Source organism: Rhinopithecus roxellana, chromosome 9, assembly GCF_007565055.1.
Source record: "Rhinopithecus roxellana isolate Shanxi Qingling chromosome 9, ASM756505v1, whole genome shotgun sequence".
Classification (NCBI taxonomy): Eukaryota; Metazoa; Chordata; class Mammalia; order Primates; family Cercopithecidae; genus Rhinopithecus; species Rhinopithecus roxellana.
This window is the reverse complement of record NC_044557.1, coordinates 3,105,380-3,122,245: the sequence shown is the minus strand read 5'-3', so window position 1 is coordinate 3,122,245 and position 16,866 is coordinate 3,105,380. Positions and strand designations below refer to the sequence as shown.

Below are 16,866 nucleotides of genomic sequence, written 5' to 3'. Positions count from 1 at the left end.
TTCCAACTTGGTTCCATTTTCCCCCTCACTTTCAGGCACCCCAATCAGATGTAGATTTGGTCTTTTTACATAATCCCATACTTCTTGTAGCCTTTGTTCATTTCTTTTTCTTCTTTTTTCTTTTGGTTTCTCTTCTTGCTTCATTTCATTCACTTGATCCTCAATCGCTGATACTCTTTCTTCCAGTTGATCGAGTCGGTTACTGAAGCTTGTGCATTTGTCACGTATTTCTTGTGTCATGGTTTTCATCTCTGTCATTTCGTTTAAGACCTTCTCTGCATTAATTAGTCTAGCTGTCAATTCTTCCACTCTTTTTTCAAGATTTTTAGTTTCTTTGCGCTGGGTACGTAATTCCTCCTTCAGCTCTGAGAAGTTTGATGGACTGAAGCCTTCTTCTCTCATCTCGTCCAAGTCATTCTCTGACCAGCTTCGATCCATTGCTGGTGATGGGCTGCGCTCCTTCGCAGGGGGAGATGTGCTCTTATTTTTTGAATTTCCAGCTTTTCTGCCCTGCTTCTTCTCCATCTTTGTGGTTTTATCTGTCTCTGGTCTTTGATGATGGTGACGTACTGATGGGGATTTGGTATAGGTGTCCTTCCTGTTTGATAGTTTTCCTTCTGACAGTCAGGACCCTCAGCTATAGGTCTGTTGGAGATTGCTTGAGGTCCACTCCAGACCCTGTTTGCCTGGGTATCAGCAGCAGAGGTTGCAGAAGATAGAATATTGCTGAACAGCGAGTGTACCTGTCTGATTCTTCCTTTGGAAGCTTCCTCTCAGGGGTGTACTCCACCCTGTGAGGTGTGGGGTGTCAGACTGCCCCTAGTGGGGGATGTCTCCCAGTTAGGCTACTCAGTGGTCAGTGACCCACTTGAGCAGGCAGTCTGTCCGTTCTCAGATCTCAGCCTCCGTGTTGGGAGATCCACTGCTCTCTTCAAGCTGTCAAACAGAGTCGTTCGCGTCTGCTCAGGCCTCTGCTGTTTCCCCTGTTGTTTTTTAGCTGAGCCCTGCCCCCAGAGGTGGAGTCTATAGAGACAGGCAGGTTTCCTTGAGCTGCTGTGAGCTCCACCCAGGTCGAGCTTCCCAGCGGCTTTGTTTACCTACTTAAGGCTCAGCAATGGCGGGCACCCCTCCCCCAGCCTCGCTGCTGCCTTGAGGTTAGATCGCCGCAGACTGCTGTGTTAACAATGAGGGAGGCTCTGTGGGCGTGGGACCCTCCCGGCCAGGTGAGGGATATATTCTTCTGGTGTGCCCGTTGCTTAAAGCGCAGTATTGGGGTGGGAGTTACCCGATTTTCCAGGTGTTGTGTGTCTCAGTTCCCCTGGCTAGGAAAAGGGATTCCCTTCCCCCTTGCACTTCCCAGGTGAGGCGATGCCTCGCCCTGCTTCAGCTCTCGCTGGTCAGGCTGCAGCAGCTGACCAGCACCAATTGTCTGGCACTGCCTAGTGAGATGTCCCCAGTACCTCAGTTGAAAACGCAGAAATCACCGGTCTTCTGTGTCGCTCGCGCTGGGAGTTGGAGACTGGAGCTGTTCCTATTAGGCCATCTTGCTCCGCCCCCGGGGCATCAGATTTTCAACATTTTAATTTGGCAGTGGGAAGGGGGAGGATACAATATTTAATCATTGACAATGCCCAGTTAAGTTTATCATGAATTCTAGAAACAACTGGTTATTTTTATAGTTGATTTAATATTAATCATTTGTCAATGCAAAAAAGTAATTTGTAGGCCTCAGTTTTCTTTTGTGGTTTTATATCACAGGAATTATATAATATTATAAGGAGGAAATGGTAATGTAGCATATATCTAGAGTTTTTTTGATGAGCAACTCATAATGGTGTTTGTCAGCTTTCTCTGACACTGTTATGCCATTGTTTCCATCATACTGTCAACTTTAAACACTGTCTAAACACGGATTTTAATGTCTTTTAATGACATTGTCTTCATATGTGAGTACTAAGTGTGCTTATTTCTAATATTCAGTTATGATGTTAAATTCTAACACTAATGTGACATCAACTATAAACACCATCACTGGTATCCTGTTTGAGAAACCTTGTGTTGATAGTTCTAGATGTACTTAAAGATCAATTCAAAATAAGTTACGTTTACTCTGGTCTTCTGCTGGAGAAATTTTGGGTTGATGATTCTAGATTTACTTCAAGATCAATTCAAAATAACTATGTTTACTCATTTATATAAAATAGCATCCAAAAAGTATTCAGGGCCATTTTTGAGTAAAGGTACCACAAAATAGGTCCTTCCTGGGATATACAGTGTCCTTTCGCTAATTTTTGAAATGCTCAAAGATACTACATTTGATCAGGAAAGCCCCTGTAGTCAAATGTGTTTTAATATATATTTGGGCTACAAAAAAAGATTGAGAGATAGAAGAAAATATATACATATATAGTGCAATGATATCAACATCCATTTTTTTCTTTCCCTTTCTATGCCTACTTACCTAACACAAAAATTTTGAAACTCTCTGAACTCCCACATATTTGCTCTGGAAGTTACCTCTAAATGTTACCGAATGCCTCATTCCTCTTAGGGCACACTGACCCATTTGATTGATGGTTTAATATCTTCCCCCAAAGTACCAAGTAATGTTGGTTGTTTCTTTTAATTTCAAAACCTGTACAGTAGTAATACAGGCCATTAACGATCTCCTGACCCAGACCCTGGGTGCCAACAAAATTAAGTGCTTGCTATAAGCCATGGATACCTGCAAGCTATCAACCTATTGATGATAAATAGCAAACTATAATGGCCTAGCAATATGCACGTGATTGTCTGATTCCTATTTATTTGTACATGGAGGTAGGGTGCTGAGATAACTACATAATTAAATCACATAATGCAATTAAACTTACTCTGTTAGAGTGCTCTTCTCCCCCCATTCTTCTTGCTGACAGTATGCATACCAGGCTTCACCACAGTGCAACTAAGCTGATTAGGTAATACTAAGCAGCTCAGATATGTAATAGACATTTTGTTGTTGCTGTTGCTGTTTTTTGTGTTTTTCTTTTATTGGTTTTGTTTTTTTGTTTGTTTGCTTTTGTTTTGTTTTTAAGCTCCGTAAGTCAAATGCCAAAATCTTGAGGTACAACAGCAGGTCTTCCAGTGATGTACATAAAGCTCTTTACCAAACACATTATGGCAAAGGCAAGTAGCCTTCACCCTTCAAGAGCATCCAGGTCTCTAGAATTGGCTACTGGGTTGTAATGTTAGATATTGCTTTGTAAGGAAAAAATATGTAAAATATTCAGGCTTTTCCTGGAGTACCATTGAGTAGACTGGGCTCTTGCTCTAGCAGTTTCTCCCTCACAAATAAAAAAGTCATAATAATCTACAGGATGCGACTCTAGCTCTGCTTCATCCTTCTCCACCCATCCCTTAATTTTTCCTTAATAATAATATGCTATACAATATCATATTATAGACTGAGTGCCTATTATATGCCATACATTATCCAAGTTTATTTTCATGTAGCTATTGAATGCACACAATAACCTTGTGGTTTGATATTCTCTTTCTACCTGGAAGAATATAGAAGGTAAGGTAAATTAGATATCTTGTCTAAGATCACACAGCTAAATAATAAGAAAGCTTGGATTTGAATCTAGCTCTGTCTTAACTCCAAAGCCCACATTTGTTTCCGTGCAGCAGGTTGCCTCTTGATAAAAAATATCAGGAGGAACAATATTTTGTGCTTCAAATACAACTTGGTATAAATCTGTTTCTGACTGTGTCTAGCATTTTCTCCAAGGAGGATAAGGAAATTAAGCCCCCTCTGTTGTACAAGTTTCACATCCCAATCAGATAACTGTCAAATCAAATCAGGGCACAGCTTCTATTACTGGACACTGGTACCATGTGGTGTATTGTCAATCTTGACTAAATACCACATCCCAGCAGGCTCAACTAAATCTGTGTATAAGGAAAAATTACAAAGGAATTAAAGGATTTCATATGAGCTTCAAAACTTCATCCTCATATCAATGTCTTAGGTGATTTCCAGAAGAAGGAATTTGTTGTGAAAAGAAGGTCATCTCATTAAGAAACTGAAAACAAATCCCATTTCTTTTCCTTTTCTTTATGAATCCTCCACATAAAGCATTAATTTCTATTTTTATTTTTTAAAGATGTATGTTCTTCCCTGCACAAGACCTGCTTTTGTCTAGAGATACCCATTCTGGTCAAAATTCTGTTGCATTTGGAATAGTTAAACTCATCTCTTGATTGCTGCAATCCAAAATTATTTTAAAAATATGATCACGAATGAATTAATGAATTGGAAGAAATAACATAAAAAGCAAGGTGTGACTGGGCACGGTGGCTCCTGCCTGTAATTCTAGCACTTTGGGAGGCCAAGGTGGGCTGATCATGAAGTGAGGAGTTAGAGATCAGTCTGGCCACTATGGTGAAACCCTGTCTCTAATAAAAATACAAAAATTAGCCAGGTGTGGTGGCGTTCACCTGTAGTCTCAGCTACTTGGGAGGCTGAGGCAGGAGAATCGCTTGAACCTGGGAGGCGAAGGTTGCAGTGAGCTGAGATCATGCCACTGTAGTCCAGGCTGGGCAACAGAGTGAGACTCTGTCTCAAAAACAAAACAAACAAACAAAAACAAGGTGTTATTGATATCATTTAAGATCTTGATGCTAAGACAATGAAATATATATATTCAAATTATGTTTTACTTCTTTTTAGATATTATAGAGCCACATTCTCCTTAAAACTGTATAAAACATAAAATTTAAATGACAAAAATATAAAGAAAGAATTAAGAAGGTAAACAAAAATAGTGGAAAAATATGGTTTAATATTTTGCTAGTAATCAGAAAGTATATATTGAGCAATTAATATTATTTTTATCCATTAATATTATTTTTATTTAACTAACAAATATCTCAAAGATTATGTTCAAAGCTGGTGAAGATGAGGAAAACTGGTAAGCTGCTATAATGCTGGTGCCCATATCAATTTGAATACTCCTTTTGAAAATAAATTTAGGGCAGGATACGGTGACTCATGCCTATAATTTTAACATTTTGGGAGACCGAGGTGAGAGGATCACTTGACACCAGGAGTTCAAGACCATCCTGGGCAACAGAGAGAAAACATGTCTCCATAAAAAGTGAAAATAATTAGCTGGGCGTGGTGTCACACATCTGTAGTACCAGGTACTAAGGAGGCTGGGATGGGAGGCCCACTTGACCCTGGAATTCGAGGCTGCAGTGAACTATGATGGCACTACTGCACTCCAGCCTGGAGAAGATCTTGTCTCAAAATAAGTAAATAAATAAAAATTAAAATAATAAAAATTTAAAAAGATATCTACTAGTGCATCATTTGCACTCAGTATATTTTATTGCAAAGATCATGGTCCATAGTGTTTTTTCACAGATTTATTTATATATATTTATTTTCAAAAAAGTTTATTCAACATAAGTAGAGTCTCAGAGCTATTTAACCATTGGTGATATAAATAATGAAGGGTCACACATCCTTTGCTTTCATGGAAACTATAGTCTAGATATACATAATATACATGAATAGTTACATACATGAATAATTGGGCATTGGTATACATGAATAGTTGCTTAGTCATATGAAGTATTATGGAAGGGCAAAGAAGAGGAATGTAACCAACCTAGGATTTGGGGAACTCTGTTAGCCTTACATAAGATGTGTCAACTAAGCTGAATCCAAAGGAGGAGAATCAGCTATAAGCAAAAGAGGGGGGACATTTGTATCATGGGGGAGAAGGAAAAGCATGCGTGTGAGCTCCAGGTGAAGAGCACTTAGATACCTAAAAGAAATGAGTAGCAGTCCCTATAGCTTCCAGATGGTGAAGTGATTAGAAATCGAAGCTGGTGATAAATACAGGGACCGCATCATGAAAGGCCTCATCAGTCATGATAAATACATACATATATATATACACACACACACACACACACGTATATGTATAAGAATTTTATTCAAAAGACAGGAATTTTATCCAAAGGATTAAGAACTTCAAGACAGAATGACATATTTGAATTTGCATTTTGGAAAGAGCATTCTGCTTTGCAGTATGTAGGAGGGATTGAAGGAGGGGAGGCAGAAGACAGAAAGGATCCATTGTAGTCATGTAGGGGAATGATGGTGGTGACTCAGACAAGCATAGGAAGAATGAAGATGAAGAGCAATTGCTGAATTTGAAGGATATTTAGGAGAGGGAATCAATGGGGTTTAGTGATGAATTCGATATAGGGGATGAATGGGAGAAAAGTAGGTGATACCCAAGATCTAGCTTAGGGAACCCAGTGAATCCTAGAGCCATTACGAGCTTTATGGGATGTAGGCCAAAAAATAGTATTGGGGCCAAGCAATAAGTCTGTTTGAGGCATAAAAGTTTGAGGGGTCTTCAGGACATTTAAGTAAATATATTTAGAGGCAATTTTGTGTGTAGAATTGAAGCTTCAGAGAGACAACTCTACTGAAGACATAAATTTGGGTATGATATAGATATGTGGAGGATTATAGTATCAATATAATACTAAAATTTAGATATAACTAAATATTAAATAGTAAAGAAATAGATCAACACTGACACACCTGCAGTCATTAGAATCAGTTTTATGAGGAGGTAATACCATGAAAAAAAATGAGATAACATATTACAAATATATGTGTGTTCTATGTATACAAAACCAACCTATTAAGTATACATCTGAAACAGATACTAGAATGAATCATATCGAATTATTAATAGTATTGGTCTTTGGGAATTTGGTGACAATGGGTAAGAATATTTTTAACATGTATTTGTATTTTTCTATAATTTAGTATAAACCATAATTTTCTATAATATATCATAAAATGTTAACTATGTTTTCAATTTTACTATATTGGACTATAGAATGTTTACAAGTTACAAGATCACCATAAAAGATACTTTCCAAGATTTTGGAGGGTAAAATTTCTCAACAGATAATAAATCAAAATTTAGTTGTCAATTTAATATTTCGTGTTCCACCAAAACTAAATCGGCATCATGACAAAAAATGCTGTTCTGGATGTCAGTGCAAAGAGGTTTTTATCCTGTGCCTGTGACTTAGAACTTGTTGACAAGTTGTTTAGCCTCTGAGAGCCTGGATGGCTTCTAAGATAGGAGAGTTGGTTTGAATTTTCTCTAAGGTGATCTTCCACCCTACTTTGCCTGTGTTCACATCACATACCAAAGTTTACATCAAACCATGTTCCAGTCAAAACTGCTAAATGAGATATGCAGCTAAATGGCCACAGTCTGAGATTTTATGTGACCTGACATCTAATAGGAGTGTACTTCTTTCAAAGAGAATTTAATGTTTGTTCCTTAACAGTTTTGTTTTCCCTCTTTTGTTTCTTCTTTTTGTCATAAAAAGATTGAAAATCCTTGCTGTATTAGTGTGCAGAACATAAAACATAAAGCTCTTCCTGAAAGGTAATTTTCCAGGAGTGAAAAATATGAGAATGGTGTTTGATTGTTTGGTTTTCTGCCATTCAATGTTGCATTAAAACAACCATTTTCCCATAACTATGAATGGCCTCACTCTTGAAAACTGTCAGTTACAAATGAAAAGCAGTAACATTTTGAAAGCAAAACCTTTCCCAGATCCCACTAGGTTTTCAGATGAATTTGAAAATTTGTCAGTGGTACATATTCATACACAAATGTATCCATTGTTGGGGGAGGAATTAAACAATTTACAAACTCCGTCTCCATATTCTCAGCAAAATATTCCTTTCTACATCTTAAAATGAATAATTGTTATAAATCTTATAATCTTATTCTTTTTCATTTTTTCCTAAATACATTTATATTTTGTTTTTCCCTGATACGTGGATTTTAATACACTAAAGTTAGAGACCATGAAGTGAAAGCTAGAATTGCCATAATTTATGAAGCCTTTTATATTCTTTCACTAAAGCAGGTGTGTGTGTGTGTGTGTTTCCTGGTTATGTGTTTATTCTAGAAACCTAAAAATAGAGAAAAAACAAAAAACTTAACACAAACTTAAATTACTAACATTGCAAGACCCAGAGAAAAACACCTGGACTCAATTTGACATCTTACTTCAGTCTCTTTGAATAAACTGTTATGGGAACAGGTGTCTCCGGTTAAATCACTGTATGTTTCCATTAGGGGACAAAACTGTACCTGCCATCATAACTGGTGTAGAATCTCTGGCTTAGATCTAATTTGAGAGGCCAGTTTTGGTGATGACTGAAGTAAAAGCTAAAATGATGGTTACAAGTTAACAATCAAAGAAAAACAAAACTTTCCCTTGTGGCCCTCTTGGGAAATAAGTCACCTGTGTTAATGTGGCTGAAAGAATAACTGTCCTGTATATTAGGACCAGCATGGGTTTTCCGGCATTCAAAGTATGCACAGCTGAACTGGTCTTAGGGCCCGTGCTGTAAACCAAGACAGCTTTCTTTCTATAATCTGGTGGTTACTCTGTGTCTGCATCTCTGAAAGTTCCTAGTTCAAGGCACGCAGAAAGGAGAGATGTTAGAATTGCTAACAGAAAAACTTTAAACAAATTAAATTTAACCGAGTTGAATTGAACAAAGAACTGTTCACGAATCAAGCAGTCCTTGAACCAAAATAGGTTTAGAGAGACTCCACGCTGCCACGTGGTCAAAGAAGATTTATGGACAGAAAAGGAAAGTGATGTTTAGAAAACGGAAGTGAAGTTCAGAAACAGCCAGATCAGTTACAGCTCAGTGTTTATCTTATGTGAACACGATGTGAACCGTTGACTTTAGGCATAATTTAAAATATGTCAGGAGGCAGCTTTAGTCTCAACTGAATTTAACAGACCCACATAAGACCAATGGTTTAATAAAATCTCAAACTCTTTAAAATGTGCATTCTAATGAAGATGATATTTAGCTCTACCTAACTTTTCAAGTTCCTTTCCATGTACTCGTGGCATGTAATATTTCAGCCATCCCACACTCCCTAAAATTTCTCTCTTACCTTTTAATGTCTGCACTATTGGAATACCTTCTCCAACTTGCTCACTTGGTCAGCACGTTGATCCAGGCTGTGATGAGGGGTAATCTTCCCTGTGATGCCTGCCATAAACCTTCCCAGGGACAGTTAGGCTCTCTCCTCTGTACCTGATGACACTTTGCATATACTTCCAATTTACTGTAGGCATTCTTGTCATAGATTTGTTACTATTTATCTCTATTTTTAGTTTGTGAGCTCCTGGCAGAAAGTAACTATGTCTTAGTCATCTTTGAATCCCTAGTACCTGGAACATTGTATAATCTTAGCAGGCATGCATACACATCTATTGAAAAAAAAAAAAACGTGTTAAATACATTGAACGTATTAAACTGATAAATTGGAGAATAATGAATGTGCTTTTGTAGGGTATACTGAAATTTGAAGTTCTTTAAGGAACTAAGAATGGCTGTTTGATTTCTTTGAATGTGTCTTAAGTGCTGTTTCCCATCTTTCATTCTGCAGGGTTTAAGATCTGCTCAATAAAATAATATCTTAGTCATATACAAGATTTGCACAGGTGAGGTAAATGATGCAAACGCAATGATATAAAACATTTCCATTTTGATTACAGGTTAGGAAGAAAGAATAGTTTTTAAGTTAAAAATAAAAAACTTTTACTGGGGCCTAGGGAAAGAGTCTGTATTTCATAAATTGCGTTAAATATTTGGTATGTAAAATTCCGGGTGCTGTTCTGCATTAAATGGGCGAAATGCATCCCCTATCTAATTAAGTAACCATATGGAGACAAGTCACATTTACATAAACAAAGGCAGAGAGCCTGGCTCTATTGTATTCTCTTTTAGATTATGTAACTTGGTTTTCCTGCCATGGCTTTCTGCTCTGACTTGCACATTGCCGTGGACCAATACACTCACAGTAAATGAATGGAAGTTAAAGAGCTAATTCTAAGGAGCCTTACTCTATTTACATATTGCAGTGAGAGGGACTCTGGAATATTATGAAATCTCCTATGCTTATTAACTACTCGTATATTAAAGCCAATAGTTTTGGGACCTGGCCAACAGGAAACCCACTGTGTATTAGCCTGCTTTGTAAGATAGCCATGTGCCTGGTGTACAGTGTAACCATTTCACTGTATGTTTATTGAATAAGTGCTTCACAGCATGTGTTCAGAACTTTTTACCTAACAGAATTTTACTAATGTAGCTACAGGGAGCAAATGATAAAGAAGTGTTATAAGCAAGGGTCCATATCACTAAGACTCTGAGATGAAAATGACAATAGCAATCAGAAAATCAAAATATAAATGTTAGGATAAATTTGGGGATGGAAATCATAGGGATGATAATTGTAATTGTTTCCTTTTTATGCTATTCTTTGTCCACACAGTGATGATGCTGAAGGTGGTGGTCATGGTGCCGCATAATATGTATGTAATGTTTAACCACTTACTCTATTTTTACATATATTTTAACATCACAAAACATCAACAGATTTTAGTCATCCATTTTTGTGGATGAGAAAAATGGAACATCAGGGTTAAGTTACTTACCCAAGGTCACAGAGTTAACGCACACTTTATCAGGTTATTTGATTCTCATGTAAACTTCTTTAGTTTTAGCAGATTCAGTCTTTGCTTTTTGGTGTGGTCCCTGTTTACACTTTGAAACAAACACCTGTATAGTGAAAAAACAAGCACACTTTGGAGACAGAAAGGGAGAAAAAAAGTGATATGTATTTCAAAGTAATATCCTCTTAAGAAAAAAGTATACAAATAATTTAGAATGTCTCAAAACCTCTTGATGCTCAACTTCACTTAATAATCCAATGGATCAGGATTTTATGAATCCCAATTTTGGATGACTGTGGGCCCCGTTGTGCCCAATTGCATTACAAATACAACACATCTAAATGATCAAATATTGGCAGTTTATTATGGTTAACCCTAATAGAATGGCACTGCCTTTGGCCGAGTTGTTTTTCTTGCTAATGTTCACCACATCCTTATATTTTAATTGGAATTTTAGTTGTTAAATATTCCTGCTTTAAAAGAAACATTTGTTTCTAAATGAAACACAGAAAAATTCTTATTATTTTATTCTCAAACAATTATTCTTTGACTTCTTTATTCCTGACATTGGTGAGCATGTCTAGTCAGTTAAATATAGTTAGTAGAACGCTAGTTCTCAAAAATATTTATTTTCTCAAGGCCTTCTCTGGGAGGGGTTCCTAACACACCCATCCTGACCTGGAATCACAGTCCAGCTGACAGATTAACCAAATGATCTTTAAGGTAAATATCACACTTATTGTAAGTGAAGCAGTGACTCACAGATAATGTGTGTTTTTGTATCATCTTTCGGTTTTATGAACTGCACCCTATTACCCTACGACAGGCATTCACTAAATTAGAGTATCAGACTTGTAAGAGTCTATTCCTCTGAAACAAAATGGAATTCTGAGGTGGCTGGAGTCAGAGACCTGCATTCAAGTTCTGAGCCCAGCAATTACTGTCAGTGCAGCCTTAGACAAGGCATATAATTAAAGCATCTTCTCAGTTGCACGATGACACCCACCTCGGAGAGTTTCTGTGTCTCTTAAATGATCAAATCCATGTAGAAGACTTATTACCACAATCTGTAGTCACTTGGTAAATGGCAGCTCTTATTTTGTCTTTCTGCTAACAGAGTTTCCACATTCCTTAGCCTACCAAGGTTCTTTCCTGAACAGCTGACGGCATTAGGATTTAATTAAGTGAAGCTTGGAGTGCTGGCTTTGTGTAAGAAGGAAGATGCAGCTGGATCAGTGAGGAACGTTTTCTGTCACAACAGACAATCTATCAGTAGCTTTAAATAAGTAGGGATTGTAAAAAAAAAAAAAAAAAAAAAAAAAAGCTGCAATATATTATCTAAGGGTGGATGATCCTGCTGTTAGTTACAGCTCTCAGTGATGTCTGTGCTGGGACTTCTGGGTTCCTGTTGGACTTTTCCTCCCAAACTTCCCCAGGTAAGTCAGGAACAAACAGGAGAAAGGACAATACCAACCACACCTATTCTTTTTTTTTTTTTTTTTTCTTTTTTAAGACAGAGTCTCTCTCTTTCACTCAGGCTAGTATGCAACGGTGTGATCTCGGCTAACTGCAACCTCCGCCTTCAGAGTTCAAGTGATTCTCCTTCCTCAGCCTCCTGAGTAGCTGGGATTACAGGCATGCGCCACCACACCTGGCTTATTTTTGTATTTTTAGTAGAGACAGGGTTTCACTATGTTGGCCAGGCTGGTCTGAAACTCCTGACCTCAGGTGATCCCCCCCACCTCCTCCTCCCAAAGTGCTGGGATTGCAGGCATGAGCCACCACACCTGGTCAAACCTATTCTTGATATCAGGGAAATACAAGCTTTCACAGAAGCTTCTATTTATGACTCATGTGCTAAACCAGTGTCACCTGACCATGCTGACCTGCAAGTAGGTCATCTGTGTCTGTTATTTTTCCAGCCTCTGCTGTGAATGTGGTGTGGAAGGAGGCAGATGGCTGGATCAGTCACCAGCCATTTGTCCTACCAGAATTTAAAACTTTTCTCTGAATTATAAAGTGGAGTTGTGGCATATGTGTTGAGATTATGAATAAATTTATCTTGAAGGAAAAAAAGCATTCATGCAGTCTTGCATAAAACTATTAAAGTAAGTGACCTCTTGTCACCCTGTCCCAAAGAATAGAATCTGTCAGCAATTTATAAGCCCCTTAAAAGTTTCCACTTCAGTTCCTGTTCTTCTTTCTTTCCTAGCCTTCCCTTTTACTGAAAGAATTGACGATTTCCTGAAGAATTCAGTTCAAAACTACTGGGCAGGGCTGAGCATGGTTGGCAAGTGTGGGTTGAAGAAGGGGAGAGAGAGGTGACTCATTGCCCTGTGGGATGAAGAAGGGGTGTCCTCCTGGAGAGGCGGCCTGCTGAGGGGATTAAGCCCTCTTGCTGGAGGGAAGCCCCCTGCTGGGCAGGGCTTTGCTGCACCAGGAATGAAAGCCTGACCCAGTGTGGAACTTGGGGTGTGAGAAGGCGGGGCAAGGTACAGGGATAGGTAGTAACCACTCCCAGCACTTCACTGTACAAAGCAAAAAAAAAAAAAAAAGATTCTTCTTTTCACCTACCTCATTTGTTAGACGGATACAAATAAATAGTGATATTTACCTATATAAATATATACCTACAATCCCTCACCTTCCCACTGCCACTCTAATAAATCCTTTTCCTTTGTTTCTTATTTTCATGGATCTCAGCCCTTTTTGTATTTAAGAATAAAAATGTAATGTTACATTCTACCTTTTTGTCATCCTCTGAATGCTAACTGATTCTTTTTTTTTTTATTCTATTTATTTCTGAAACAGGGTCTCTCTCTGTCTCTGTCCCCCAGGCTGGAATGCCAATGGTGTGATCTTGACTCACTGCAGCCTCGACCTTCTGAGGTCAAGTGAGCGCTCCCCCGCCCCCAACTTCAGCCTCCCGAGTAGCTGGGACTACGGGCATGCACCCAGCTAATTTTTTTATTTTTAAATTTTTGTGTAGAGAAGAGGGTCTCACTATGTTGTCCAGGCAGTTCTCAAACTGCTGGGCTCAAGTGGTCCTCTCACCTTTGCTTCCCAAAGTGCTGGGATTACAGGCATGAGTTGTGCCTGGCTTAAGATTGATCCTTAAGGGGGATCCTTGGGTAGCTAGGACAGTTACCCTCAGGCTTGTCCATTCCACTGTCCTGCTCTGTCTTTCAGATGCAGGCTGAACATGCTGCTTTATCTAAAGGACATATATTAAAATGGGAGAAGGGGAACCTAATTGCCTTTAGATCTCTCTGTGTTTTGTGAGTTGAATGGTTAAAACTTGATCTATTACATGATCTAGTGCCTTTACTTATTCGGCATTTATTTATGCCAGATAAATAGACATATTTATGCATCGTTACTAGTAAAGCAAAAATGCTTCATTCAGATTGCACGTCTGTGCCTGTCTACTCAGCCTACCACTGTAGGTTTGGGTATGTATTGTTTATCAAGTGGCCCTTTTATGAATTGAACAATGAATTGGACAGAACTAAAGCCTCTAATGGGAGTGTAAGCAGTTGATGTTCATATAAAATCTTTTAATACTTTTGTCATTTCCTCTAACGTATGGATTTACAAAAGCCTGCGGGGACTTGGTATTTGTTGAAGACAGAAATTTGCATAAGCATTCAGTAACAAAACAATATGTGATTTATTTTATGAAATCCATTTTAAATACAATTAAAATACTTTTTAAAAAACTACATCTGAGATTCTACCCCGAAACCCCTCTTACTACCTGTGACATATACACATTTTATTTTCTGACTTTGTTATACTTTTGACATAAACTGTTTGCCCTTACTTTTTAGAGTATTTGCTTCACGATTTTTTGATGCTGACAATTACTTGAATGTGAGTTAGCTTTTCCATTGCAAATACATTTCAAGGCTTATAGTCTCTTAAACTCTTTGTTATGTGCGGCTGTTTTTCCTCCTCTTAAGCTGATGTATTTAATGGGAAAAAAAATCTTATTTGGAAAAATCAAGTTACAGTTATGTTTAATTTTTTCCAGTGGCAAACTGTGCATGTGTGTTCCCAGTCATTAGGAGCCATTTACTGCCTCAGTGTCTTTTATTTTCTTGCTTATACAAAATACCTCTTGAAGTCTGAGCCTTTGTACCTGTTTTTACTTTTAAGAAATCCTCCTGTAGTTCTGAAACAGAACATTACTCTTTTTTTTTTTTTTTTTTTTTTTTTTAATTTAGACAGAGTCTCACTCTGTCGCCCAGGCTGGAGTGCAGTGGCAGGATCTTGGCTCACTTCAACCTCTGCCTCCCAGGTTCAAGTGATTCTCCTGCCTCAGTCTCTCAAGTAGCTGAGATTACAGACACATGCCACCATGCCTGGATACTATTTTTATTTTCAGTAGAGACAGGGTTTTGCCATGTTGGCCAGGCTGGTCTCAAACTCCTGACCTCAAGTGATCTGCCTGCCTAGGCTTCTCAAAGTGTTGGGATTACAGGCGTGAGCCACCATGCCCAGTCAGAGCAATACTCCTGTTTTTAATGAATTAGGTTTACCATTGACAGCGCTTTCTGATTTGGGTTCTTAACTTAAGCATGAATAGTAAGAGGCTCTGGTCACAACCGCAGGGATGGCATGCAGAAAACCAGGTGAGGCCACAAGATGCACCCCTTTCCCAGAGTCTTTTCAGAGAGTTGGATCTGATGGGTGAGTGCATTAGGCAGGGTTCTCGAGAGGGACAGAACTAATAGGATAGATGTATATATAAAGGGGAGTTGCTTAAGGAGTATTGACTAAGGATCACAAGGTGAGGTCCCACACTAGGCCATCTGCAAGCTGAGGAGCAAGGAAGCCAGTTCAGGTCCCAAAATTGAAGAACTTGGAGTCTGATGTTCAAAGGCAGGAAGCATCCAACATGGGAGAAAGATATAGGCCAGAAGATTCAACCAGTCTAGTCTTTTCACGTTCTTCTACCTGCTGTTATTCTGGCCACACTGGCAGCTGATTAGATGCTACCCACCCAGATTGAGGGTGGGCCTTTTGAGGGTACAAGATGCCACTCTTCCTTGTCCTATTCACTGTGCTCAGCAATCACATCCTCCTGCCTTTGATTTTGTGGCAGTTTCCTGGGACTTAAGTCTTTGCTCACTCTATGAAGAAACAGGGAAGTATAGTTTTCCCTCCTGCACTTACCTTTTTATATGCTTCCTTCATTTCCTAAGGTTGGGGAGAGTCCAGTTTATTCCTTTCACTTGAACAAATGTAATTATAGCTACTGGCTATAAGCTCAGAACTATTAGTGATTTCTGTTAGTTCTGTTAGTTCTCACCCTCGGTAGTTCAGTCCATCATATATGGTGGAAGGTTGCTGGGGGCAGAGGGTGGGCCAAAGGCAAGCAGAATGGAATCACATTCCCTTTGAAGGGGCGGTGAGCTGGTGAGTTATCCAAGATCCAAGACAGATTGCCAGACAATCTCCACAGTTACATAGGTAAAGAAAGCAGACTATTTGGAATCTTTTGACTATATTTTATGGCTGAGTATCCTCTGTCATCATTCCTGTCATCCACATACATGTGTGGGAGAACAACATCTATTCTCACCATTTTTTCAGTTTTGAAGCAGCTTGAGGTTGTGCTTAGCCCTTTCAGGTAACCATTCACCAGAGCCTCTCACCTCACAGATGTTTATCTCAGTTGTTTCTGAAAAGATGCTCAGATTAAAAACAGAAATTTGAGGGGTGTCCTATTCATTTTTATGCTTCATCCAATAACACTGAAGCCATGGCTAGCTGGAGGCACCGTATCCTCTTAGTTCACCTTCTAGAAGATAATTCATCTACACCAGTTCTAAAAGCATGCTTTATTAATACAGGGGAAACTTCTCCAGCACAGAATCTTAGAGCTGGTGTGGGTTTGCCTTGTGTCCTGTTGTATGTGCTATCAGTGTAGGCTGTGTTCTGATGTCTTCTTTGATTTCACAGGAACTGACAATGGCGAAGCCCTTCCTGAGTCCATCCCATCAGCTCCCGGGACACTGCCTCATTTCATAGAGGAGCCAGATGATGCTTATATTATCAAGAGCAACCCTATTGCACTCAGGTGCAAAGCGAGGCCAGCCATGCAGATATTCTTCAAATGCAACGGCGAGTGGGTCCATCAGAACGAGCATGTCTCTGAAGAGAGTCTGGATGAGAGCTCAGGTAGGAACGTGCAGCAGTCAGAAGCAGCCATGGTGACTCTTCAGGTTCTCCTGTGGTTATGTATCTGGGAAAGACTGGAAATCACCCCCGCCATCGCCT

General features: G+C 38.9%; 1 protein-coding gene across 2 annotated transcripts in view; it reads left to right on the top strand.

Moving 5' to 3' along the window:
• Nucleotides 1–16,866, top strand: part of UNC5D (unc-5 netrin receptor D) — a 584,232-nt gene that overhangs the window by 309,736 nt on the left and 257,630 nt on the right. Inside the window, exons 1-2 of one of the 2 annotated variants that reach the window (XM_010370595.2) lie at nt 11,817–12,017; nt 16,549–16,767. In XM_010370595.2, coding sequence (XP_010368897.1) covers nt 11,930–12,017; nt 16,549–16,767 — 307 coding nt within the window. In that variant the 5' untranslated portion in view covers nt 11,817–11,929. Of the gene's footprint in view, nt 1–11,816; nt 12,018–16,548; nt 16,768–16,866 lie in introns of those variants that run through there. The other variant, XM_030937254.1, reaches the window with a different exon arrangement.